The sequence below is a fragment of the Pollachius pollachius genome, assembly GCF_949987615.1.
Source record: "Pollachius pollachius genome assembly, chromosome: 19".
NCBI classification, from domain to species: domain Eukaryota; kingdom Metazoa; phylum Chordata; class Actinopteri; order Gadiformes; family Gadidae; genus Pollachius; species Pollachius pollachius.
The window spans coordinates 12,201,710-12,227,006 of record NC_136952.1 but is presented as its reverse complement, the minus strand read 5'-3'; the positions used below and the strand labels follow the sequence as shown (position 1 = coordinate 12,227,006).

The window sequence follows — 25,297 nt, the reverse complement described above, 5'->3', positions numbered from 1 at the left end:
ACCTCTCCTAGCAGAGATCCCCCCCGAGGTGTAGCAGGAAGTGCATGTGATTGTATCACTGCCTCACTGTGCGTGAAGGACTCTGCGGAAAGGCTTTTGATTTGTTTAGAGTGCAGGTTGGATGGGATGGACAATCTATAGGAAATGGCAGGTTTGATGTGTGTGTGGGTGTGCATGTTTGTTTTTTGTTGTCTGTGCGTTTGTGTGTGTGTTGTTCACCTGTGTGCATGTGCGTTTGTGTGTGTGTGTTGTTCCCCTGTGTGTGTGTGTGTGTGTGTATTGTTCACCTGTGTGTGTGTGTTCACCTGTGTGTGTGTGTGTGTGTGTGTGTGTTGTTCACCTGTGTGTGTGTGTGGGTTGTTAACCTGTGTGCGTGTTTGTGTCTGTGGGTTTACAGCCGAGGCCTGTGCTAAAAGGGGAGCTGTGGTGCGGCGAGCATCAGTCAGTCAGAGCCATAATGGCTCATAACTGAAATGTCAAGCAGGATGGTCCTGGTGCTTAGCCTCACTCCATCACAGTAACCACAGGCCTCGTACTGTCTGGCCCGGGCCGTCAGGGGGAGGCGGGGGGAGAGAGAGGGAAATAAAGGAATGAATGAAGGAAGAGCGATGAGAAGGAAGGGGAAACAAAACAGGAGAACCGAGACAAGCCGCGTTGATATCTTGTGTCGCCCTATCCTGTCCGTCTCCAGCGTTAAGAACCGCCTCCTTGTATATTTCCTAAAAGTATTCAATTATAGCCCAGCAAAAACGGCCCAAGATATTGCCCTCTCATCGTCCTGAATATAGCCTGGGCAGTCGGTGCCAAATCCCTTTTACGAGCAAAACGCTGTGTGTCTGATTAAACACTGAGTATTATTGCGTTCTAGCGTTTAGGGGGATAATCACGCTTGGATTCTGAAGCCAGGCTCTGTTGCCCATTGGTGAAATAAAATGACTGTATTTGAAAGCCTTTGAAAGGTAATACCATGTCCTCAAGGAACCGACCCTGGCTGTGTATTTCTTGTCCACCCCAGTACACACACCACACACTGAGCTGACTAATTGGAATCAATGCTTGTTGATTGGACAATCTAACTCAACCTTAACTTTACTGAATCAAAGGCGACTTCAACTTTGAGCTCAGTTTTCCCCCCCAAAGAGAAGAAAAATGCAATCTTGAATTCCTGGCCAGGAGGTGGTGACTAATTGAGAACTAATTATAGATTTAATGGGCAATATATATTTCTTCCTGAGATGTTAGAAAAAGGTACTTAGGAAAATATCGAAAGGTTTGAAGACAGCATGGCCACCCTTTTCCCCGCTGTTTCACGACCACAATAAAGAGAACACAGGCACACACGCTTGTCGGTGTGCACTCACTCGTGTGTGCGCGCCGTCCGCTGTTACGAGAGAAAGATGTCCTGGGGGTTATTTTCTTTGCTCTGCTCAGTGCCTCTTAGTTCCCAGTGTTATTGCCGCAGCTCATCACACTGTTAGTCGCCATGCGAGTTGTGACCTGAATCAGGAACAATAGTCTTTGTAAAGCTGCCGTATTTGTGGCTCATGTCTTTCCTTTTGCTATCCCCAGAATGGTCTGTTTTGTGTGCAATAATTCTTTGGAAGTAGTTATTAATGAGTAGCGTGGCTATGAGGTTTTCAGGTTATCTGCCAGGTATTAGGAACTCTATTTTTACCCCCCATTGAGGGCTATGTTTTAAATTGCATTGTATAAGATTATATATTTTAAAAATGAACAATAAAAGTATAAACTGAAGGTAAAAACGTTAGTGTGACGTTATGTCAAAGACGTACATGCATTGTGTTGCAGAGATATTTCCTTAGTTAGCAGCTGGCTACCCGTACCGTCTCGTAGTACCACTTTGTTCTTCAAGAGGTGACATCTGTCACTGCACCGCCAATCAGCACTCAGTCCAACTGAGTGGATGAAGCCCAGCAGCCAGAGTCGTATTCTAACCTTATGTTATGACATAGCTTTGTTGAATGCTCTATTGTGATTGGTAAATGACGTCATTCTACCGGCATTTTTTTTGTGTTGGTATAATCATTTTTCGGCATTTTTTGTACAGCAATTATTTTCGTGGAAGCAATCGAATCATCTTTAAATCAATCTAATTATTTATTTTTTTTTTACGTAGATTTATTAAGTGATAATAAAAAATCCTTTAGGGTGATTAAGCTTGCTTTACGATTATCCCTTAGATATTACCAGCACACATGGTTACTTAGTTTACTAGGTAACTGAGCCCTGATAATGCACTGTTGATTTTGCACGTTTTCGCATAGCTTTGTTTTGTACAATGGGGGCGGTAACCACTTTCTGGTAATACACCGCCCCCTATTGTGTGGAGGACCACTTAGACGGTCGGGCCAAATTGTACACATTTGTACAATCGGTAAGCAATGGCTCATTGCTTAACCCCCCCCCCATCTCTCCTCCCTCCTCCGCCCGCAGACTTCGACTTCATCGTGCCGGGCTCCATGAAGCTGCACAACCTGATCTCCAAGCTGAAGAAGTGGATCAAGATCCTGGAGGCCAAGACCAAGCAGCTCCCCAAGTTCTTCCTCATCGAGGAGAAGTGCCGCTTCCTCAGCAACTTCTCGGCGCAGACGGCCGAGGTGGAGATCCCCGGGGAGTTCCTCATGCCCAAGCCCACGCACTACTACATCAAGATCGCCAGGTACAGCGCGCACACACACACTCACACACACACACGGGCGACTGCTGCACTACACATATTCCGATCTATTATTGGAGCATCTTATTATCGTAAGCATCTTTACTGGTCACACGACGATGCAGTCCCAACTAAAGGTCAGATCTCTGCTGTGACTCTGCTGTAATTCGTCTTTTTATTGGAGCTCAATGGTTTTAAGCTAAAGCATCCCCGTTCCGTACGTTCAGCGGTGGCCTGGCGATGTACCCCCCCCCCCCCCCCCCCGGTATGGGTCTGGTGCATAGCTGTAGGGCCGGATCGAGTGCTGTTTGCTCGTAACTAACAGGACATGAATGCACGTGCAATTCCTTAGGTGGTGTGTTTATGTTTATTTCAGTATGTGCTTTGAGTTAAACAAATCCAATGCCCCTGGAGAAACGAATACATGTCATGGAAAATGACTCTATATAGCCTTCCACTTCACACATTTTAATTAGTTCCGCATCTCTATTTCCTCTCCGCTCCTCTCTTATCCTCTCTGCTTCCCTCGACTTGTTCTCCGTCCCCACCTCTCGCTTCTCCTATTCTCTCCTCCCCGATTCATGTTCATCTCCTCTTCTTTTTTCTTTCCACCTTTCTTCTCCTGTTATCTATTTTCTCCCCTCTATTCACACTTCCCTCTCTACCCTCCTCCATTTCCTGTCTTCTCATCTCTCCTCTTCTGTCCTTCTTCTCTGCTCTCCTCTCCTTCTCTCGCCTATCTTCCCTTCTTCCCATCTTGTCTCTCCTCCTCATCTCCCCTCCCCTGCTCCTCTCTTCTCTCGCCAATCCATTGCCTCGGCTCTCTTCTATTCTACTCCCCTCTCTCCTCTCCCATACTCCCCTTCTCCTCTGCTTTCCTCGCCCCTCCTCTCCTCTCTCCCTGTCCCTTCATCCCCCACTACGCTGCTCTCCTCTGGGTTCCCCTCCCCTACTCTCCTCTCTCCTCTCCTCTGCCTTCCTCTCCCTGCTCCTTCATCCCCCCCCACTCCCGCGCCTCCTCTCTCCCCCCCCCCCCCCCAGGTTCATGCCCAGGGTGGAGATCGTCCAGAAGCACAACACGGCGGCCCGCCGCCTCTACATCCGCGGCCACAACGGCAAGATCTACCCCTACCTGGTGATGAACGACGCCTGCCTGACGGAGTCGCGCCGGGAGGAGCGCGTGCTGCAGCTCCTCCGCCTCCTCAACCCCTGTCTGGAGAAGAGGAAGGAGACCACCAAGAGACACCTCTTCTTCACCGGTAAGACCCCCCTCCTCCTCTGGTAAACGGTGGTCCTTCATTGTGCTTACACTGTGCTTTTCAACGCACTCAAAGGTGTGTGTGTGTGTGCGTGTTCAAGTAAAGAGTTCAAAACTTCCTCTCCGTCTTACCCGGCATGCACCTTCCCTTTTCTCAATCAATATATCCCCTCACAAAACAAACCCCAAGTCGCACTCGCACACACTGAATACAAACACATCTAGATCCTTTTCAAGCACAAGGTCCTTCTCACCATGTCCCCTCCGCTCCCTGATTGGTTGGTTTGAGGTGAAACCGGGGGACAGGAACTCAGTAAACCCATCGTGGGGGCCAGCCTATTTAAATGTTTAGACTGCATCCACTACCGCCGCCACCACCACCACCACCACCACCACCACCACGGTCCCTCACAGCAGGCGCCCCAGCTGGCCCTCTCCAGCCCCCACTGTTCTGGGCGCTCTGCCACCCCGGACAGTGGGTTGTTGGTGGCGGCGGGGGTTGGGAGGTGGGCGAGCAAGTGTGGAGCAAGTGTGGTTGCGCTGCAATTATTGCGGAAATTCCCGAGTATTTTGGTTGTGGAGTTTGGACCAGTGGTCGGCGGTGCGGTCGTCACGAGCTCAGCTGTTGTTTCCTCGAGTCAGGATGTTTACCTTCCTGGGTGACGCTGATTAACTTGTTGTGCTCCTCTCTTCCCTCTCTCCTAACCCTTTACCTCGCTCCTGCTCTCCGCTCTCCTCGCCTCCCTCTTTATTCCATCACTCCTCCCTCCTTCTCTTCCCTTACCTCTCTGTCTGTCTGTCTCTGTATGTGTCTCCCTCTCTCTCTATCTGTCTGTGTGTGTCTCTCTCTCTCTCTCTGTCTTTATGTGTCTCGCTCTCCCTCTCTCACTCTTTGTCTGTCTTCCTCACTCCCCCCCTCTCTTTGTATCTCTCTCCCCTCTCCTTTTCCCCTCCGCGCTCCATCTTCCGAACCACTTCACTCCACCACATACATCCTCCTCCTCCTCCTCCTCCTCCTCCCCCTCCACCTACCCCCCCCCCCCCCCCCCCCCACAGTGCCCCGGGTAGTGGCGGTGTCCCCCCAGATGCGGCTAGTGGAGGACAACCCGTCCTCGCTGTCCCTGGTGGAGATCTACAAGCAGCGCTGCGCCAAGAAGGGCATTGAGCACGACAACCCCATCTCGCGCTACTACGACCGCCTGGCCACGGTGCAGGCCCGCGGCACGCAGGCCAGCCACCAGGTAGGAAGAGGAGGGCGTCCACGGGCTGTGTCTCCGGGTGGGGAGGGTTTATTTGAGTTCTGCTGTTTGAGTCGTGAATAGCAAACAGATTGGGATCTGGCGAATTTGATTTAGATTCGTATTTTTAGATTTGATTCGTATTTTTGCCATTTCTTCCAAAAGTATGGCTTAAAAAAAACAAACAACTTACCGCTGAGAAGCTGTTACAACTGTCATTGCTTGTCAATGGCTTGGCTGGGAAGGAATGTTGCGGAGAAAAGCGAACGGCATAGCCAAACTAGATGACCACAAGCGACCCTCGTCCACACACGCCTGTTTCTGGTCCAGCGTCCGCCGCTTGACCCCGTGATGAGCCCACCCGTTCCCAGCCCAACTCCCCCAGCGGGCAGCGAACCACTCGCCAGGGCGTTGGTGCAACACAGGAACAACCTCTGACCCCTCCTCCTCCTCCTCCTCCTCCCCCTCTCTCCCCAGGTCCTGCGGGACATCCTGAAGGAGGTGCAGGGCAACGTGGTGCCCCGCAGCATGCTGAGGGAGTGGGCCCTGCACACCTTCCCCAACGCCACAGACTATTGGACCTTCCGCAAGATGTTCACCATCCAGCTGGCGCTCATCGGCCTGGCCGAGTTCATGCTGCACCTCAACCGGCTCAACCCCGAGATGCTGCAGATCGCCCAGGTACGGAGACCCACGCACACACGGAGACACACACAAACACCCTACAGATGGAGACAGCCACACATGGAGACACACGCACACACACACCCTGTACATGGAGACACACACACATGGAGACACACAAAATGACTATTTGAAAGCCTTTGAAAGGTAATACCATGTCTTCAAGGAACCGACCCTGGCTGTGTATTTCTTGTCCACCCCAGTACACACACCACACACTGAGCTGACTAATTGGAATCAATGCTTGTTGATTTGGCAATCAAACTCACCCTTAACTTTACTGAATCAAAGGCGACTTCAACTTTGAGCTCAGTTTCCCCCCCCCAAAAGGAAGAAAAATGCAATCTTTTGCCTCATCTTGAATTCCTGGCCAGGAGGTGGTGACTAATTGAGAACTAATTATAGATTTAAGAGGCAATATATTTCTTCCTGAGATGTTAAAAAAGACACACACACACCCTGTACATGGAGACACACACACACACACACACACAGGGGGACATGCATGCACACACACACAAACACATACTCACATACCCAAACACACACACACACATACCCACTCTCAAGGAGATCATGGAGTTTGCACAGGTAAGTGTATCAAAAAGATAAATAAAACACACAAACCCTACACACACACCGACATGGAGACATACGCACGCACTCTTTAGAGTCTGTCGGTCAAGGACAAGTGGGATCAGTTTGACTGGGGCTAATTTGGTTCTCTCTCTCTCTCTCGCTCTCCCTCCGTCTCTCCCCCCCCCCCCGAGATGCATTAAGAGATCGTCATTACCTTCCGTTTCGGGACGGGGGCGCGGGTGTGAATTACCATTCTCCCCTGTGACTTTCACGCAAGGCCCTATCAGTCAGCCGCGCCGCTGTCAAGTGCGGCGGGGTGTTTTGACAGGCCGTTATATTCAGTCAGCGGCCGCATCGCAGTTATCAAGAGACGTTTCAATTTGAAGAGGCCTTGCGTGCCCACGTGGAAGAGGGAGAGAGGGGGAGAGAGAGGGGGAGGGAAGGAGGCTACGGGGGGGGACGAAATGGAATGCAGTCTTGTGTTTGCGTTAAAGGCGAGCGCGGGTGTGTGTGTTGGTTTCTGGGTCCGGGTCGGCGTGCTCAAAGTCGTTATTAAAGATGATTGTGTCGGCCAGGCCACCCCTCCCTCCCTCCCCCTCTGATCCTAATCGGCCTTTGCTGACAGGCGCTCCTCCGGGCAGCTTAGCCCGCGCATTAAGCCCCCTCTCTGCCTGTTCCACCCTGAAGATCCCATTAGACACAGAGGGATTACGGCGGGGGGGGGGAAATGTACACAAAAACACGCGTGCACACACGCGCGCACGCGCACATAAACCCGCGTGCACACACACGGTAAGGAGCGCATGCCCCATCCTTTTCCTCAACACACACGCCCCCCCCCCCCCGCCCCCCCCCACACACACACATCTTAACAGTTTGTCGGTGCGTGAGGACCTGTTGACGGTTGTGTCAATTACCGGACACGTAAATATTTCAGCGGCTATCTCCCCGCTCGCAGACTCTCAGCTCGGCCAATAACACGCCGCATCATCGCCACGGTAACCTTCAGAAATGCCGGTCACGTCGTTTACTTTAATTTCCCCTCTGATGCAGTTGACATTTGCTCTAAAGATTACCCACGATCCATCATGCCTCATCCCCAGTTTAACGATGTGATTGGCACAGGTGGGACGGTTTTGGAGTCGCTCCTTTCGTCCCATTGACAAAAAAAAAAACAACTAACAACGAAGCCCCACCGTCCAACAACGGTGGGGCTTCGGTTCGGTGGCCCGGTCGTCATGCCAATTACCATTCCGGTTGCGTCGCCTCAACCCACTGTCTGTTCGGCTCCTCCGGGCCTCCAGGGGGGGTCTCAGTGTTCCTCATCCCCACCCCGCCAGCCCCCCCCCGCCCGCACCACACACACACTCAAAGACCCTCCTCTGATGCCGGGAGGAGCCCGTGGCAGAAGTGGAGGAGTGCAGGTATTAACCAGAGAGTACAGGTGGTAGAGAGAGGGACAGACCAAGGGAGAGAGGAGGCAGAGATAGGGCCGGCGAAGAGGCAGAGGCTGGAATCAAAGCTGTGCGCGCCGCAAAGCCGCCGGTGCCGCTCGCCTCTTTCATACGAGCGGGGGCTTATCGTCCTAGAATGGATGCCCGCGCGGTGGCCCCTCGCGCACGTGCACCCGGGGCTTGAAGATGAAACCGGCCTGTATTTATTTACCTCACGGGGGGGAACCCGGGAGGGGGAAGGGGGGGCGGGTGTGGATGGTGGATTATAGATGTCTCACTGCTGATCGTTTGACGGTTTACTGTGTCCGGGATCAATGGCGCAACGCCGAACCTGTGTGTTGGGGCGTCGCCCGTCGTAGCGTCCGTTCCCCCCCTGGCAACCCCCCCCCCCCCCCGGTCCACTTTTAGGGGATTATGTGCAGAGAAAGGGGAGGGGGGAGGGGGAGGAGAGGACTGTACCGGCGGAGAATATTTATCGAGAGATATCCTTGTTTGTCCGTAGTCGTTAACGCCGCCCGCCCAATGAAAATAAGGTGGCGCCATAAAGATACACGCCACGCCAAAGGGTACGCTTTAGTGTCCTGTGGTCTAACCTTGATGTTCCCTCTCTCTCCAACCCCCTCTTGCTCTCGCCCCTCTCTCTCTCTTTCTCCTTCCCTGCCCCCACCCTCTTCACCATCTCTCCCTCGCTTTCGGTGCCCACCAATCTCTCTCTCTCTCCCCCCCCTTCTCCCTCTCCCTCTCTTCCTCTCCCCCTCCCCAGGACACGGGGAAGCTCAACGTGTCGTACTTCCGCTTCGACATCAACGACGCCACGGGCGACCTGGACGCCAACCGGCCCGTCCCGTTCCGCCTCACGCCCAACATCTCCGAGTTCCTCACCACCATCGGCGTGTCGGGCCCGCTCACCGCCTCCATGATCGCCGTGGCGCGCTGCTTCGCCCAGCCCAACTTCAAGGTAGGCGTTCTGGGGCCGTACCCCCTACCCCACCCCCCGGTCTGGTGTGGCCTCCTGGATGACATGTCGGTTGTGTGGGAGTCTACGACAACACTGGAGGTCCTTCAAGGCCGTGAGATGCGTGTATGTCAGGCGTCCTCACCTGTGCATCTAACAAAGACAACACTGCTCTATATACAGTTTACAACAAATACGTAGATATAAATAAATACACATAACAGATAAATTATATAGGTAAATATATAAATAAATATGTACATGAATATATACACAAATAAATATATATACATAATAAATATATCAATAAATATGTAAACCCATAAATAAAAATAGCCATAAATAAATAAAAATAGCCATAAATAAGTATATATAATGAGTTGAGAGTTGAAAGGATTTATTTGAATTTACTGTCTGCTGCTTTTAATATAATCGCAAATCATAAATAATTGCAGGGTAAATTGATACAGGGCTGTATGTTAATGTACTGCTAGCGACATAACACCAACTAAGTGAGATGAGAAGATGAGTTGGTGTTGTAGTTGGCATGGCGCCGAGACTGACAGAGCTCAAACGTGGACGTGTTATCCGTGTTGAAGGTGGCGTTGTGTGATTGACAGAGGGTTATTTGTTCATCCTGTCTATCTTCAGCCCGGGGTTACCCGGTCCACGGCCGTTTCAACCCCACCTCACTAGAGACTATTGCAATAGCCCGCAATTCAAGTCTATTTTTAACACCAAAATCTGCAACAGCTTAATGAACTCCTTTACAACGGCTACCGCAGGAAGGCGCAGGGCTGGTGTTTTTTCTGAGCGCATGCTAAATTGAGAGCGTGGCGGCGGGGGACGCCAGCTGCCCCCTCCGCTGCCTCACTGTTGATGCTACACATGGCTGCAATAACAGGCTCCCTCCCCCCCCCCCCCGCTGTTTCCAAATAGCAGCCTTCTGTCAAACTGTCAAAGAGGCTCAGTTAGGGACCCCTAAATTTGTCCATTACAACAAAGTTAGCGGATGGATAGCACGCTCAAAACCATCCGCCCAGAAGAGTCCATCTCAAGGCCCAGCTAAACGGAACCAGCCTGTGTGTGTGTGTGTGTGTGTGTCTGTGTCTGTGTGTGTGCGCACGCGTCTGAGGTTGGTTAGTGAGGCCCAGCGTGGGGCTGTAATAACAGGGCCTGTATTTTCTATGTGTTTTCTATGTATAAGACAACCCCCCCCCCCCCCCTCACTCCCCCCCCCCCCCGAGCCGACACACACGCAGGGCGACAGGAGGTTATCAACGACGTGTATGAAACCTAACTCCCCAGAGCTGTTCTAACCTTATTTTGCAGCTGAAACCGGCCGCCTGTGCTCTAAACACAAACACATGAACACGCGTAAGCCCTTCGAAGTTGAGCTGCCAAAGCGTCCGTCCCCGCTCGCGTGGGCCGCTCCGGACCCGTAAACGCCGGCTGGGAGTGTTCTGAGCCGGCCGGTTATTGGTCGTCTCGCGGTCCCGTCCGGGTTTGGACGGGCGTGCCTGTTTCAATACCTCTCCTCTGTAATGAGGTGCTGTCTGCAGTTAACAAGCTTGTTTTCCGCTCGGTTTGACTCAATGTTTTTTTCCTCTTTTTTTTTTTATACTAATTTGTGTTTTTTCGTTTGCTTTACTGACCAATTCAACCGGCAGTTATAAAAAGCGAAACCTATTTCCTGACACGAAATCTGCCTCCGTTTGGAATTTTTCCTAACAGGTGGACGGCATCCTGAAGGCCGTGCTCCGGGACGAGATCATCGCGTGGCACAAGAAGACCCAGGAGGACACGTCCATGCCCCTGTCCCCCGCCGGCCAGCCCGAGAACATGGACTCCCAGCAGCTCGTCGTCCTGGTCCAGAAGGCGGTCACGGCCATCATGTCCCGGCTCCACAACCTGGCCCAGTTTGAGGGCGGGGAGAGCAAGGTCAACACCCTGGTGGCCGCCGCCAACAGCCTGGACAACCTGTGTCGCATGGACCCCGCCTGGCACCCCTGGCTCTGAGACCCCTGCCGCCCCCAGGACCTGGGGGTCTGGGCTGGGCGCTGAGGCGGGGGCTCAGGGCAGGGGCCGTCCCCGGTCTCTCCGGAACATCGGAAGAGGATGAGACGTCCTGCAGGAAGGTGAAGTCTGGTCCTGGGAGAGGAGATGGACCGGGGGGGGGGGGGAACGAGGTCGCTGTGTGGCCCGTTGTCGTGCGTCTCTGTAGGGGAGAGCGAGGCGGAGATGGGACCGGATGTCGTTGGCGTTGGAACTTTGCAATCTATGAAGTGTTTGTATTTTTTATCGTTGAGGAATATGAAGCTTTGTACTCCTTCTGTGATCACGTGTCGTTCTGAGTTGTAGGTTTGTTTTAAAAATGATTTAAGAAAAACAAAATGAATTTCTTTTGTTGGTTTATAATCCAGCAACTACGTTGTACGTTTTCGCTCTGTGTTTAAAGACATGTTTCTGTTTAAGTACCTTTTTTTTATTTTATTATTTAAGCCGAGCGTTGCTCTACGACCCCCTACCAGCCTGTAAAATGTCAACATTCATGAGCAACGGTCATTCACTTTTTTTATCCGTATTTTGTATTGTAACTGTTTAATGTATTTTTTTTTATTATTTTAATTCTTGCAAAGGACCTTAGGGAGGGTCTTCAAACAGGTCTATCAGGACTGCAGGGCGTCGAGTGAGTCAATGTCATTTGCTGCACGCCCTGCTGTGACGCAGGTACGATTCCCTCGTAGGTAATCCTTTGTTTGATTTTGTATTCCTCTTTCCAGTTTGTAAAGAAAAGAAATTCTTCTGCCAACCAAAAGGCGGTTATCTCTTGCCTTGTAAATAAGCCTTTTGTTTGAATAAAGTCATTTTTAATACAAATCCTGGAACCGTCGCTTTTATTAAAACTCATTGGGTTCCTTAATTAGCCTTTTAGCTGCAATAATTCAATATAGAAATATGACGTTCGGGGGGGTTGCAGGGAAGGTGATCATAGATCAGTAGATTAATAATCGTGATCTGACATGCCTGTGTTCTTAAAAATGTAAATTCTTTCGACAGCACTAGCTTTGGTTTTTTTTACCCCTAAATACATTTTATGATTTATTTTACAGCAGGGTGTTTCAGTTCTGGCATGTGTGTATTCAGTCAAGGTGGGCCGTTCTGTGGGCTCTGGGGGGAGGAAAATACCATCAAGGTCATTACCCCAGTGCCCCTCTGAGGCCCCTGCCCGTCCCTGTGGAGGGGGGGGGGTCGGGGGGGCATAAGGGTGTGCTCTGTCTTCAACTCCCATTGTGAATGATTAATGTATGTCAGAGGCTCTCCGAGTGGGCATGGCCTTTACTGAATTACACACACTGTCACTTGGCCCCTCTCTGCTCATAAACAAAGGTTATACCACTGTTGCTCACACACACACACACACACTCATTCTGTCTCTCTGACTCACACTGTGCCTACTTAATGCATTTACACGCTCACACACACACATGCATACAGTGCACACACAGTAAACACACATGCATATACAGTAAATCTACACAATCTTTCTTCTTGCCTCTCGCACCGTCTCCTTGACACATTTACACACACAAATGCACAAACACACATACAGTACACACACACATGTATACTCAGTAGAAATACACATGCTGTCTCTGCCTTGAACATTCTCCTCGACACATTCACACACGCACACACACACACACACACACACACACACACACACACACACACAGTGTCGCCTAGCAAATGCCTTGCTCCCTACTAAAAGAAGAAAAAAGACAGGAAAATATGTTGTCTGCTGTCCAGATTGGCTGTCGTATCCGACTGACTGGCCAAGTCGTTCAGCTGCTTTTTCCACACGTTGAAGATTGTAGTCACAGGACAGATAGTCAAAAAAGAAATACCCTCAAAATAATTGCTTTCTAGCCCTTGTCGTGTCATGTAGGCACATATAACAGCTTTGAATGTGTTTTTGTCGTTATTTTAGATTTTCCCACCCTAGATTCCACACCTTTTACTTTCCAACACACTTTGATTAACAAACAAGTCGTTTCTGGGTTTCCTTAACCCTCGACTTCGTGACCGGGGGGGGAGCCCCACCCGACGCACCCCACCCTGCTCCCAAACAGGTGGGAGCACCACCGTCAACGCTTAGTCGACTCAGGCACAAGAGGAGGCCTTTGACTGTATGCCTGCGTGTGTAGGTATGCGTGTGGGCGGCTGTGTAAGGTTTCTTCAGAGAATTTCCTTCAAACAACCTCATTTGAAGTTGTCGAGGGAGGGGGGGGTGCCCAGCGTGGCAGGAGGCATCCATTTCACGGCTGCGGGGCTTGCTTGAGATTTGAGGGATGAGGGGAAGGATATGAGAAGCCTACACAGCGGGCCGACGGGCCGTCTCTATCTCCCCTCACGTGTCCTCCCTCTCTCCCCCGTTTCCTACCTCCGCTCATTCCCTCCTTCCTTCGGGGGATCGTCTGGCTGTCAGTCTTGCCTTGCGTCTGCCGTGTGATATCAGCGGATCAGAGGAGCTGAAGCATTCCTCATCCCCTCTCTCTCGTTCTCCCTCTGTCTCTCTCTCTCCCCCTCTCTCTCGCTCTCTCTTGTGCTCTCTCTTGGTTCCTCTGTCTTGATCTATCTTCACTCTTCTCCAAACACGCACACAAATTATATTTGACACGAGTGGATTAGAGAAGATGCCTGCAAGAAGCATTCTCTCTCTCTCTCTCTCTCTCTCTCTCTCTCTCTCTCAGCAACTTATTTGAATGTTATTTATATGTATCCTGCTCCTTCTCAGTCCCACTCGTACGTTGCTCCTCTTCCCTCTGTGTTGTTATTTGGGACGCTTTTATCCCAGTATCCGCCCTTGAAGTAATGGATGCTACTCTCTTTTCAGCAGGACTGGTGGTGATGGTTGTGGTGGTGATGGTGCAGGTGGTGGTGGTGCAGGTGGTGTAGGTGTTGGTGAGGCTGGTGTTGAGGGTGGTGGTGTTTTTGAGTGGGGGGGGGGGGGGTGGCTGTGTTGATGTCGATAGTTGTGCTGCTGATGATGGATGTGGTGGTGGTGTTGCTGGTGGTGGTTGTGTTGGTGCTGATGATGGATGTGGTGGTGGTGTTGCTGGTGATGGCTGTGAGGGTGGGGTTGGTGGTATGCACATTGTGGTGCAGGTGGTGAGGCAGAGGGGGGGATCTGCAGGGAGGATCTCTGGGGAGACATGGAGGTGCATGAGACTCCAGGGGGACCAGAACAGAGGAGGGAAATCTGCTTTGTACAGTGATCTTGTTCCTGTTACAGAGGAAGTGTAGGGGGAAGGGGACGGCTCCCTGGTTCCCACGAGTGAGGAAAGGGAGCGAGGTTTTTGCACAAAGAAAATGAAAGACTTTTCACAGAGCTCGTCTGATTACAACTTAATGTGCAACTTAATGTTTTTTTTCTATCATGCTTCAATGTTGAATCAATGTCACGTTGAAAATGGCTGGCGACTGGTCGTTCATCCACAGAGATGCTTTGTTACTCCTGAAACACAGCGTTATCAACAACATCTGTCCTACCCATCCATAACACCAATCATTCATAACTAGTACTCTGCCTCATGGATGAGACGTTCAGCCCAGCTCCTGGCCCCCGGTGGCCCCTAAACGATCCAGGGGACTCATAGGGGTACTACCTCGGGAGGGCTGGCCCGACTCCCGATATGGCTCCGGTCCCAACGTGGCCAACTAACCATCCCCTGGGCTCTAATTGGACAGTTTCATTCCTCACCTCTCCACTGTGATAGCCGGTGGCTGGTGAGCGTTCTGGTGCATACTGGCAGCTGTGCACAACCCAGTAAGATGTTACACACTGGTGGTGGATGAGTGGGTACCCCCCCCCCCCAACCCACTCACTATGCAAAGCGCTTCATAGCCTGTTCAAATTAGTAGTAGTATTCATTTGCCGTAAATTGTGACTCCTCCACCTCAGAAAATATCTTGAAAAAAAAAATAGTGTAGAAAATACTTTGTACTGTTTGTGAAAACAAAAAGTGAGATCAGGAATTGTTTTGTATGGGAAACCCTGCTGCTAGTAGTGTGTCATGTTACATTAGCTCGGGTTGAACCATGGATCCGGGATTGTTTACTCGTGCCTGTATATGCAAGCAGCAATAATTTATTATGTTATGCACTTGTTCTGTATTCCCAGGAGAGCAAAGACCAACGATTTGTGCAGATCTCTAATATAGTTTTATGCATGAAAGATATAGGGGTGAGCTGTTAGGCATGTAATCATTTTAAATAACAAATATATAAGTGTCGTTATGATATGGTTTCAGTTACTATGGCAATACGGTTATATTTATATAACTCAGATATGCAAGCCATTTTGAAACAGAAGCTTTTTGAGTTTGACTCTAACCTTCTTCTAACTGTTGCTGTCTACTGTATGGCATTGACTGTAACTATTTGTAGCATTGTGTACTTTGGAATTGCACTTTACTGTTAGCTAGTTAGAACTTGATTGATGATACCTACAGCTACCATTCACATTTCTGGCTTTACATTATTGTAGCCGACTGCTCTTTCACCATCTAACTCTTACATTGTTCATTCACTCTATATGTATATGCTCTTTTCCTACTTTTTACTGCTGCTGCTTCACAACATTATATTATAATATGATATCTTATCTTACTGTAAACTATTCGCATATCAGCCCACAGCTACGAATAGTGGTTGGGTCTACGTGCCTTAAAAATATAGAATTTACATTAAAAAACATACTATACAGTGCAGCCATTGACTGCATTTGCCATTTTAAAAATAGATAAAAATAATTGTACAACGCTATAAAATAACAATGTAGACCGGTTGCCACCGGTGAGATATTGTCAGTGGGTATCAATGCACAGGTAGAGATAAGAAGGATTTATAGATGATACGGGGAGGAGGTGATTGCATTATAATGGAGATGAGGGCTCCTATGGATTCCATGCTCGTCTCTGCCTTCGCCAGTGAACCATGTTTCCCAAACTCCAGTCTGAATCTGGCAACTTGCTGACGATTAACATTGTTCCTCCACGGTATAAGCCAGGGAACTTTTCTTCATTTCTACAGCTGGATAGCTTACAGAGTCCATATTCCTATTGATGAATTATGGATATTTTATCGTATTTTCATAGCGATTGAATTTCCATGTACCTCGGGGGTTAATCCGGCGTTAAAAGGCTTATCTAATATACAATTCTGTGTATTGATTTACCATCAGATGTTTTTTGTAAGACATCTATCTCTCTGTACTATTAAGCAGCCTTGCAAGCCTTTGCATCAGTCCTACTCTGGACTTCATGTCTATTTAACTGTTGAGTTCAATCTTTCTGCCCCCATCCCTCTGGGAAATAGTTTGAAATGAAGACATTATTTCTCCCCAATTTAGCTTCCTTTTTTTTCTTGACTTGACTCATATAAGGGAAGCTGTATTTTAAATGTTTGGTTTTAGATGAATAGTATTAAAGGTTTTGTAGGTAATTTTTAATTTGTAAGAAATGCCATACCCGTCCATCAGCTATTAGTGAGTGAAATGTGCTGTGAGAATATCTGCTTTGAGTTGACTGCACCTACCTCAGAATGAGCCGGTTCAGATTTTACTCCTGGCTCACTTAATGAACAATCAGAACATGTCTTTCCTGATTGGTTCAGGGAATCCATATTGCCTGCTGATAACAGGTGCTTGAAATATAACACTTTCTCATTGGTGGAGAAACCAAGGGAGGGAGGGAGCAGAGAGTCTGGGAAAACATTTATTTTGTTTAAAATGTTTCTCTCTTCTGCACTTCATTCTCTGAATTTGTACTAACAGCAACTTTAACATATCAATTTGTATTATCCCATTGCATTGAAAAAAGTAATTGTGGGGTTATTGTAGCCTGCATAAAAACAAAGAAATAGCTATTTCCCATACTGTTCTATATGCAAATGTGTTAAACAAACTTGTGATGAAAAAAAGTCCAAGATTCATATAGCCCCAAGTCTAACCCTGAAAAAGAACACGTTGATTTGTAAGCCTCTGTAGAGTAAGTGTCTCTTGATTATAGAAGGGAAATTTACCTTCAGCGTGGGCTGCATCTGGAAACGTCTCAAAGGGACATGTTTTTCTATTATGCTACCAGTGCCGTTAGAATGAAGTAGAATTCCTTTAACAGGTTCACACCATCTCAGCCTCAATGAGAGAGAGAGAGAGAGAGAGAGAGAGGGAGAGAGAGAGAGAGATGGTTATACTACAACAGCATCATCAACTTTTAAGTCTCATGTTCCACCAACAATTACAACACAGCAGAGAGTTTGAAAAAGAAAATGTGACAAGGGAACTCATGATGTAGAGAGCTGAGCAGAGAGTTGGGGCACCTGGGACCCATCCCCGTTCTGTGGGACAAGGTACTCAGGTTGTGGACCAATTAGAACAAGGCAAGAGAAGGAGAGAGAGCGAGCGAGCGAGGGAGAGAGAGACCCACACACACACTCTCTATATCACCTGCATCTCAGCACCCTGACAGGCCTCCAACCACCACTGATAAGCCCTATAATTGCCACCCGTCACGACTTTGACACAGTGGCAATGCAAAGACCCCTTCCCCGCATCCCCCCTTCCCCGAACCCACCACCTCACCCCCCCCCCCCCCCACCCCTCCCCTCCCCCCCCTGAGCCAGCTCCTCACTCCCTCCCACACACAGATCTCCCTCCTCTCCTCCCCTCTCGTTTCCCTTGCTCCTCAGGTCATCCAGCATCACCACCCCCCCACCACCACCACCCACACACCCCTCTTCTCCCCCTGTCCCCCGGTCCGTGTGATTTAATTTGTTTGGTAATATCAGGATTGGCGTGTACGAGCCCGGCTTCACTCCAAAGTGAAATTGGACAAGGGCATTGGAGCCTCCCCGCGTAACACACAGAAAGGGAAAAAAGAGAAGCACCTCACCTTGACAGCTGCCTGAGTGGGCATGCAGGATTGCCGAGGAGGGTGGCGGGGGCGGAGAGGAGGGGAGGAGGCAGAGAGAGATGAGTGATGTGCTTGAGTAGACAGAGGACGGTTTTGTGTTTGTTCCACCGGGGAGCGTCCTGTCAGCCGCGGCAGCCAGCTTCACAGAGAAAAACGGAAGCCGTTTAAAAAGGTGGAGACAAAGCACCTGGATGCTCGCCGGGGACCAATCTGCCCGGCGACAAGGCGCTGGAGCCCGGCCAATCGTCTTTCCCTTCCAGTCAGTCGCCGGAGAGGAGGAGGACACCCCGAGCGAAGCGGCTGGGCTTGTAGTGCGCGATCTCTCGTCATCGCAACGTGTCAGGTGTTATTCTCGGGGATCCAGTCGCGAACATGTGAGAGTTCAGTGTAGGGGCAGAGATACCTTAGGTCGATTGGAAAATTTAACATTCCTTTCCAACTGACACCGAGAGCACCTCACTCCCCAACCGACGGCTTCTATAAAATAAATATTTGATTCAGCCCTGTGACGGCTTACACACGTTCAAGTTGAAATCTATAATGTAAACGTATACTGTAATAATATATAATGTATATATAAATACTGTATATATAAATATTAGATTCTTACAGATATAGCCTACCCTTACCCATCAGTTATATACATATATATAGGCCTATATGTGTATGAAAAAGTATCTTTCTTTATAAATGGCAGTACTTCTACGTGTAGTCCTTGATACCAGATCATAAAAAAGCATTCAAAGCTCCCAAGGCTTATAACAGCTGCCAAATGTTATGTAATACTTTGAGAGACTTTCTGACAATTCAGCTCAAGGGACCCTATAGGTCACCAGAGGGGATTGAATGAGTAATATAATACACACATACCCACACACACACACACACACACACACACACACACACACACACACACACACACACACACACACACACACACACACACACACACACACACACACACACACACACACACACACACACCCCAGATCTAGCCTGGCAATAAACACACTCCACCTGGAGACATAAACACACTCACACAAATAAACACCAAGCCGAAAGAGGAACTTGGCACACACAAACTTGGCACACAGGAATACATTTACAATAGACGCACGCACACACACACACACGTACATGCACGCATACACACACACACAAACAGACGCATACACACAAACGCATACACACCTACTCCTCCTCAGGTGCAGGCCGTCAGATGGGGTGATGGGATGTCAGAGAGGTAGACAAGTTGGATGACAGAGAGAGAGAGAGAGAGAGAGAGAGAGAGAGACACAGAGAGAGAGAGAGAGAGAGAGAGAGAGGCTCGTGGGCCACATTCATTTCCGCCTCCAGTGGAGGGAGACCACCTATTTAGCCCGTCAGTTAGGAGAGTGTGTGGGGGCGGGGGGATGCCCCCCCCCGCCCACAGGGACGATAACAGATCACAGCCCATCATCCCAGCCAGAGCTCAGATCTAACTGATTGCCTTTAGGAGCAAGCGAGAGGGAGAGACCGACAGTGAGAGTGAGAGAGAGAAGTACAGAACTCCCCTGCTCCAAATTTCCATATCCCTGAGCCTGTCTGCATCACGCGTGGATCCTAACAGTGTTTACCGCTGTGTAATCGCCAGCACCAGATTTGTTTCTGTGTGGAGGAAAAGCAGACCCTGTTTGGCTGTCACGAGTGCATGTCACCAAACGTCTCCTGTCACCGAATGGACTGTGGTTAACAGGTGGCAAATGTGGGAGCATATCTGTTCTCTCTGGGGAAGCTGGTTGATGCACTCAAACGCTTGAAAGACTACAGCCTCTTGTGAATCATATATATATATATATATATATATATATATATATATATATATATATATATATATATATATATATATACTGTATATATTTATATATATAATATAATTTCTTTGTGTAACTGGTACAAACATCCCAACATCCCCACATCATTAGCGGACCTAATTGAAGCCACTAGTTAGCCACTAGTCCTAATGTATTCTGACAGGGACAAGAATGATGAATGGAGGTTAAGGGATTGAAAGAGAGAGAGGGAGAGAGTGGGAGAGAGAGGGAGAGAGCGGGAGAGAGAGAGACAGAGAGAGAGAGAGAGAGAGAGAGAGGGAGAGAAAAGTTATTGAGGACACAGATGGCCATGGTCCTGAGACAGAAAATGGAGAGAACGTGTGAGGAGACAGAGGAGGGAGGGAAGGACAAAGGGAGCGATGGAGAAGTGGATTATGTAGGCGTCGTTCACTTTCCTTTCGCGGTTTTATTTCCATAAAGCAGACATCATTCTTGCACACTCTCCGACGTCCTCGCCTGTTGGCTCATGCATAAAGCATAAGACTCCAGCATCTCTAATGCACATAAACTAATGATCAGGATCCCAGGTCTGGCCACCCCACGCCTCGGAAACAACAGAAAACCCAATAAAAAAACAAGTGTACTAAACAACTCAATTTGGTGCGTCTGTTAGCCCCGGCTGCTAGCTAATGGCCGCTTGTGGCTGCGTCTTGACTCAGGTGGAGACGCAACACGTCTATACACAACATTAGCACTTAGCCAAACAGGTTGGGAAAATAATATGAAAAAGCAGAGAGATTTAGCGTATATGACTTCTGCGAATCTAAGCGCGGCGAATTTGCATCTCCAAATGGGCTTTGAATCCAGGTGGGATAGACTTGAAATAGAGGTAAATCCTTTTTGTCTGTCTGGGAGTACTTAAGGGATGTATTTATCATTACCTTGAGACCACAGAAGCTGATGCTCATGTACGACCACTGAAAATGTATCCCTGCCCCCCATTTTAAAGCCTTTTAATAATTTCCATATTAAGCTTAACAGATTTAGTCGGTGAAAGTCAACAGGTCTTCTCTCCTGTCTGCTGTCCTTCACATGAGGGGAATGACGTGCAGCTCTTTGTCATAGAAACCAAATCAAGAGAGACTGCAGCAGTAGCCTCATTTCGAGAGTGCAGAATTGAATTAGATTTCAGCAACTTTCGCCTGTCTTTTTCTGTGTGTGTGTGTGCGTGTGTGTGTCTGTGTGTGTGTGTGTGTGTGTGCGTGTGTGTGTGTGTGTGTGTGTGTGTGTGTGACTGTGTGTGCGTGCGTGCGTAGACTATTTGTGTCCCTTGCGTCTATGTCATTTACTTTCCGCCCTATATCTCTCCCATCAACAAAGGAAATATTAAGGCAATTATTTATTGCGTTGCTCCTCGTAAAATGTGTCATAAAATAATTATATTTTGTTCTGAATACAAACCGATTTTGCTTAGCGGGAGGTTGATTATGGTTGTTCAGTGGAACTCTAGCTGGGAACAGATTTTGCCCCCCAAACCCCCCCCCCCCCCCCCAAAAAACAAATATCCCCCAGAACGTGGATTTAACCAAGTGATCGGCCATGAGAAAGTTTGAGGAGAGGCAAGACGCAGTGGATGGACTTCATCTCAATATCCCTTTTGAAAAAGGCTTCGGAGGCAACTCATTAGTCCTGAGCGGAACCTCGGTGGCAGGGGACGTGACAAGGGGAGCCGGGGCCGAGAGGAACAGCCTGTGACAGCAGCACCGCCTCCATGCAGGTACTTTCAGATCAAATGAAAGAGAGAGGTAAGGCCATGCACACCCACACACACATACAAACACACATACACACACACACATGCATGACACATGTGTGGAAACACGCGCATGCACACGCACACACACACACACACACACACACACATACACTCAAACACACACACACGCATTATATATGTGCACACACACACACAAAATGGAGGGTGAAGAGAAAATCAAATAAATATTTGAAAAATGCCAGAAAGAAGGTGCTATGTACTGGCACGTTGTCATCCTCCATGTTTTTTTTAACCATCCACTAGTTTAGAGTTGTGGACAGAAAGGAACAAGTTGAAATGAGGTAGGCCTACTCTTGGCAAATCTCCATGGGAATAATGATCAATTGTGTCTGAGTGTGTGGAAAAGTTTCCCTTCTTGTCTGCTCCACACATGCTAATGTTTTAAATAAGACACTGTGGCGGAACCAAAGCCTCTTGGAAATAAACACTTAGATAACTCCTCTGAGAAAACAAGAAGAGAGATAGAGAACTCGGGTTCCCACCCCCAGACATCTGGACACTGTCAACATGGTCACATGTGGTCAAGGCTTGGTGAATCAGGACAAAAACCGTTCCAATTAATACTGTTATCTGGGGTTTATTTTCAAAAGTACACCACAATTTATAAGGATGATCACAACCATAGCTTAGCTCAGGGTAAATAATTACTCTTGCAGCTAAGTAGCTGACCCTCAACAGAACATTTAAGTGCAAGCATAATAAGCTACAATATCCGTGTAGAACATTAAAGCAATGTACCAATATGAAATATATATTGGCCGATGCCCATATTCATAGGCTACTATAGGTCAATACAGAAAACGAAATACAGAACGATATTGTTATTCTGGTTTGTGCAGTTTATGCAGGGGGATGATAGATACTGAAAGTGGTTAACGGTCTGTTTTATGCATTAATCACAACGCCCATAGCCGTAAGAGGAGTCTAGCGTATTCTCTTGATACAACGTCTTGATTGAGGAGGCTTTGCCGGTTAGCCTATAACTATTATAATTATAAATCAAAGAATGACATAACAATAATTATAATAAAGGTTATAATAATAATTATTATAATAATAACAATAATCTACTTGATGTAATATAAGCAGTAAAAATATTAATTATAGCCTACATCACTCATAGGTTGGTTCTTCACTGTTATTTAAAAATGCCGGCGCTGTTTGGCCTACTTTCCCAAGTAAACTAACTGCCGCTGAAATACAACTTCTCTAACTTTGAAAGTTTCATGGCCATGGTGGATTCCAACTAAATTATAATCCATCCATGCCGAGTAATGATTACAATTACCTTATCTCCCAGGGATAAATGACTATCCAAATAAGGCTCCACTGACACGTAGAAGGTTTAAACGCCGGGCGAGTCAAAACGGAGAGTTCCTGGTTTTTCTAGCGCAGAATATTTTCCTGGGCTCTCCCTTCAGATGTAGAAGTGAAGGCCCGTTGCCCTCATCTCTTTTAGCGCTCTTGCATTTTAATCTTGCTTCCTCTCTGCTTGCCCATGTGACCCAGCTATAATTTACCAATAAATTAATATTTAATCTGCCCTCCGTAACCCACCCACGCTGCTCCAGCTGCACCCTCTCCGCGTACAGATATTACTGATCACTATTTTAGCCTCAACGCGTTGAATAATTCACTGGCTGATTGGAAAAAAAATCATATTGGCGAGGTGGTTGAGGGAGGGGTGGGCTGGAGCACAAAGATAGGGCTTTAATTGTTTTTTTTTTTGCGGATACATTCTGGGGGATGTAAACAAGTAGATTGTTGATGTGTGATGGGCGCACCCACAGAGATGGATTGACTTATTTTCTTGATTTCATTTTGCAGTTGGGTTAACAGTGTGCTGAAAGAGTGTTGGTTTGTCGTAAACAAGTGTCGCAAAATGGCCACCTGAGATGGAGATATAGGGGTACACCAGAGATATAGACCTGAGATATAGGGGTACACCTGAGATATAGACCTGAGATATAGGGGTACACCTGAGATATAGACCTGAGATATAGGGGTACAACTGACATATAGGGGTACAGTTGAGATATAGGGGTACACCTGAGATATAGACCTGAGATATAGAGGTACACCTGAGATATAGACATGAGATATAGGGGTACACCTGAGATATAGACCTGAGATATAGAGGTACACCTGAGATATAGCCCTGAGATATAGAGGTACACCTGAGATATAGACCTGAGATATAGGGGTACACCTGACATATAGGGGTACAGTTGAGATATAGGGGTACACCTGAGATATAGACCTGAGATATAGGGGTACACCTGAGATATAGACCTGAGATATAGGGGTACACCTGAGATATAGACCTGAGATATAGGGGTACACCTGAGATATAGGCCTGAGATATAGGGGTACACCTGAGATATAGACCTGAGATATAGGGGTACACCTGACATATAGAGGGTGTGCACTGTGGATCGTGCCTGTTCATGACATGATTTGTGGTCTGACATTACACAAAGTTGGGCGGTGTTGGTTGTTATATCTCAGGGGGGCGGGGGGGGGGGGGGGGGGGGGGGGGGGGGGAGATTCATCCACAACAATGCCTACAGACCTCCTCTATGTAAACCCACCCCTCTCATCCACCTCTGTTTCCGTACACGTCCTCCAACTGTTTCTGGAGGTGTCCAAACATGGCAGGCCTCCCCTCTCTAGTTATAGGGCTAGAAAGGAGGTCATGCTGATGGAGGGATGACCACCCCACGGACTGTACTTCTCTTTTGTCCTTGGATAGAGCTTATATAAGGAGGGGAATTGGGGGAGGGAGAGGGGGCTCTGCTTAGAATACACTCCCCAGCTACGAGGCTAATCTATTCAGGTGCTGCGGGGCTGCCCAGCTATATGACAGAGACAAGTGAACAGGCCTCACTGCACACGGAGGCGAACGTAGCATCATTATGCTACCAGGCTACGTCATTAGCATAGAGCGGTGGGGCCCTGCCTCAAGCCCACTCCCGCACATCCCCTACAATCCCATCCACTCAATGTCCCTGTGTCGCCGACAAGACTTTGTGAATAATCACAGACACAGGGGAGAGCGCTTTCGGGGGAATTCTACACCATAACGAGGGCTTCATAAGACAGAGAAGAGAGAATTCATGAAATTACATGTTTTTCTATTTTCTTTTCAGATCTGAGGGTTAACTCAGTGAAATGGAGTGTGGCTAACCTCAAAGCCACTTAAACAAGTTTTTTCTATTTCCCAACGATTGACTTGCCTAGGATGGGGTTGTGAAGAGGGGTCACCACTGTGACCTCCACCTTCCATAATAACATCATCATGTCGCTAAGAGGCTCTTCAAGGGACACACGATGCCGAGCTGGGGCTTGCTGTGTGTGTGTGTGTGTGTGTGTGTGTGTGTGTGTGTGTGTGTGTGTGTGTGTGTGTGTGTGTGTGTGTGTGTGTGTGTGTGTGTATATGTGTGTGTGCGGCCTTGTCTGGAGCGAATGTTGGTTGCTCCTCTGTGTCTAGGCAGCCTGTGCATAAAGGAAGTGCATGTGTGTACATGAAGCCGTGTGAGTGTGCATGCTCATGTCTCTTCGCGCGTGTGTGTGTGTGTGTGTGTGTGTGTGTGTGTATGCGTGCGTGATCCCGCGTCTGCTCCTTCAGGATAGGTCAATGTCACTTGATCTTCAGCCAGCTAGTCTTATCGCGCCGCCGCCGCTATTCCACTTGGAACAATGTCCGCCTGTCACATGACTCAAGGTTTAAGGGCCTCGGCCCCTAACAAATAACCCCATTACCTTTCTGCAAGGTGGGGGAGGTACAGATTAACCTCCCCCCAGCTCCAACAGCATGGACCCCACG

At 48.4% G+C, this 25,297-nt stretch overlaps 1 protein-coding gene across 4 annotated transcripts in view; it reads left to right on the top strand.

Moving 5' to 3' along the window:
• The window catches only part of trrap (transformation/transcription domain-associated protein), a 101,293-nt gene extending 89,602 nt beyond the window's left edge, over positions 1-11,691 (top strand). For all 4 annotated transcript variants that reach the window (XM_079757159.1, XM_079757158.1, XM_079757157.1 and 1 more), the window contains exons 67-72: positions 2,455-2,680; positions 3,719-3,936; positions 4,992-5,176; positions 5,651-5,854; positions 8,654-8,848; positions 10,580-11,691. In XM_079757159.1, the coding sequence (XP_079613285.1) occupies positions 2,455-2,680; positions 3,719-3,936; positions 4,992-5,176; positions 5,651-5,854; positions 8,654-8,848; positions 10,580-10,864 (1,313 nt within the window). In that variant the 3' untranslated portion in view covers positions 10,865-11,691. The remainder of the gene's footprint in view (positions 1-2,454; positions 2,681-3,718; positions 3,937-4,991; positions 5,177-5,650; positions 5,855-8,653; positions 8,849-10,579) is intronic.
• Positions 11,692-25,297: the final 13,606 nt, after the last annotated feature.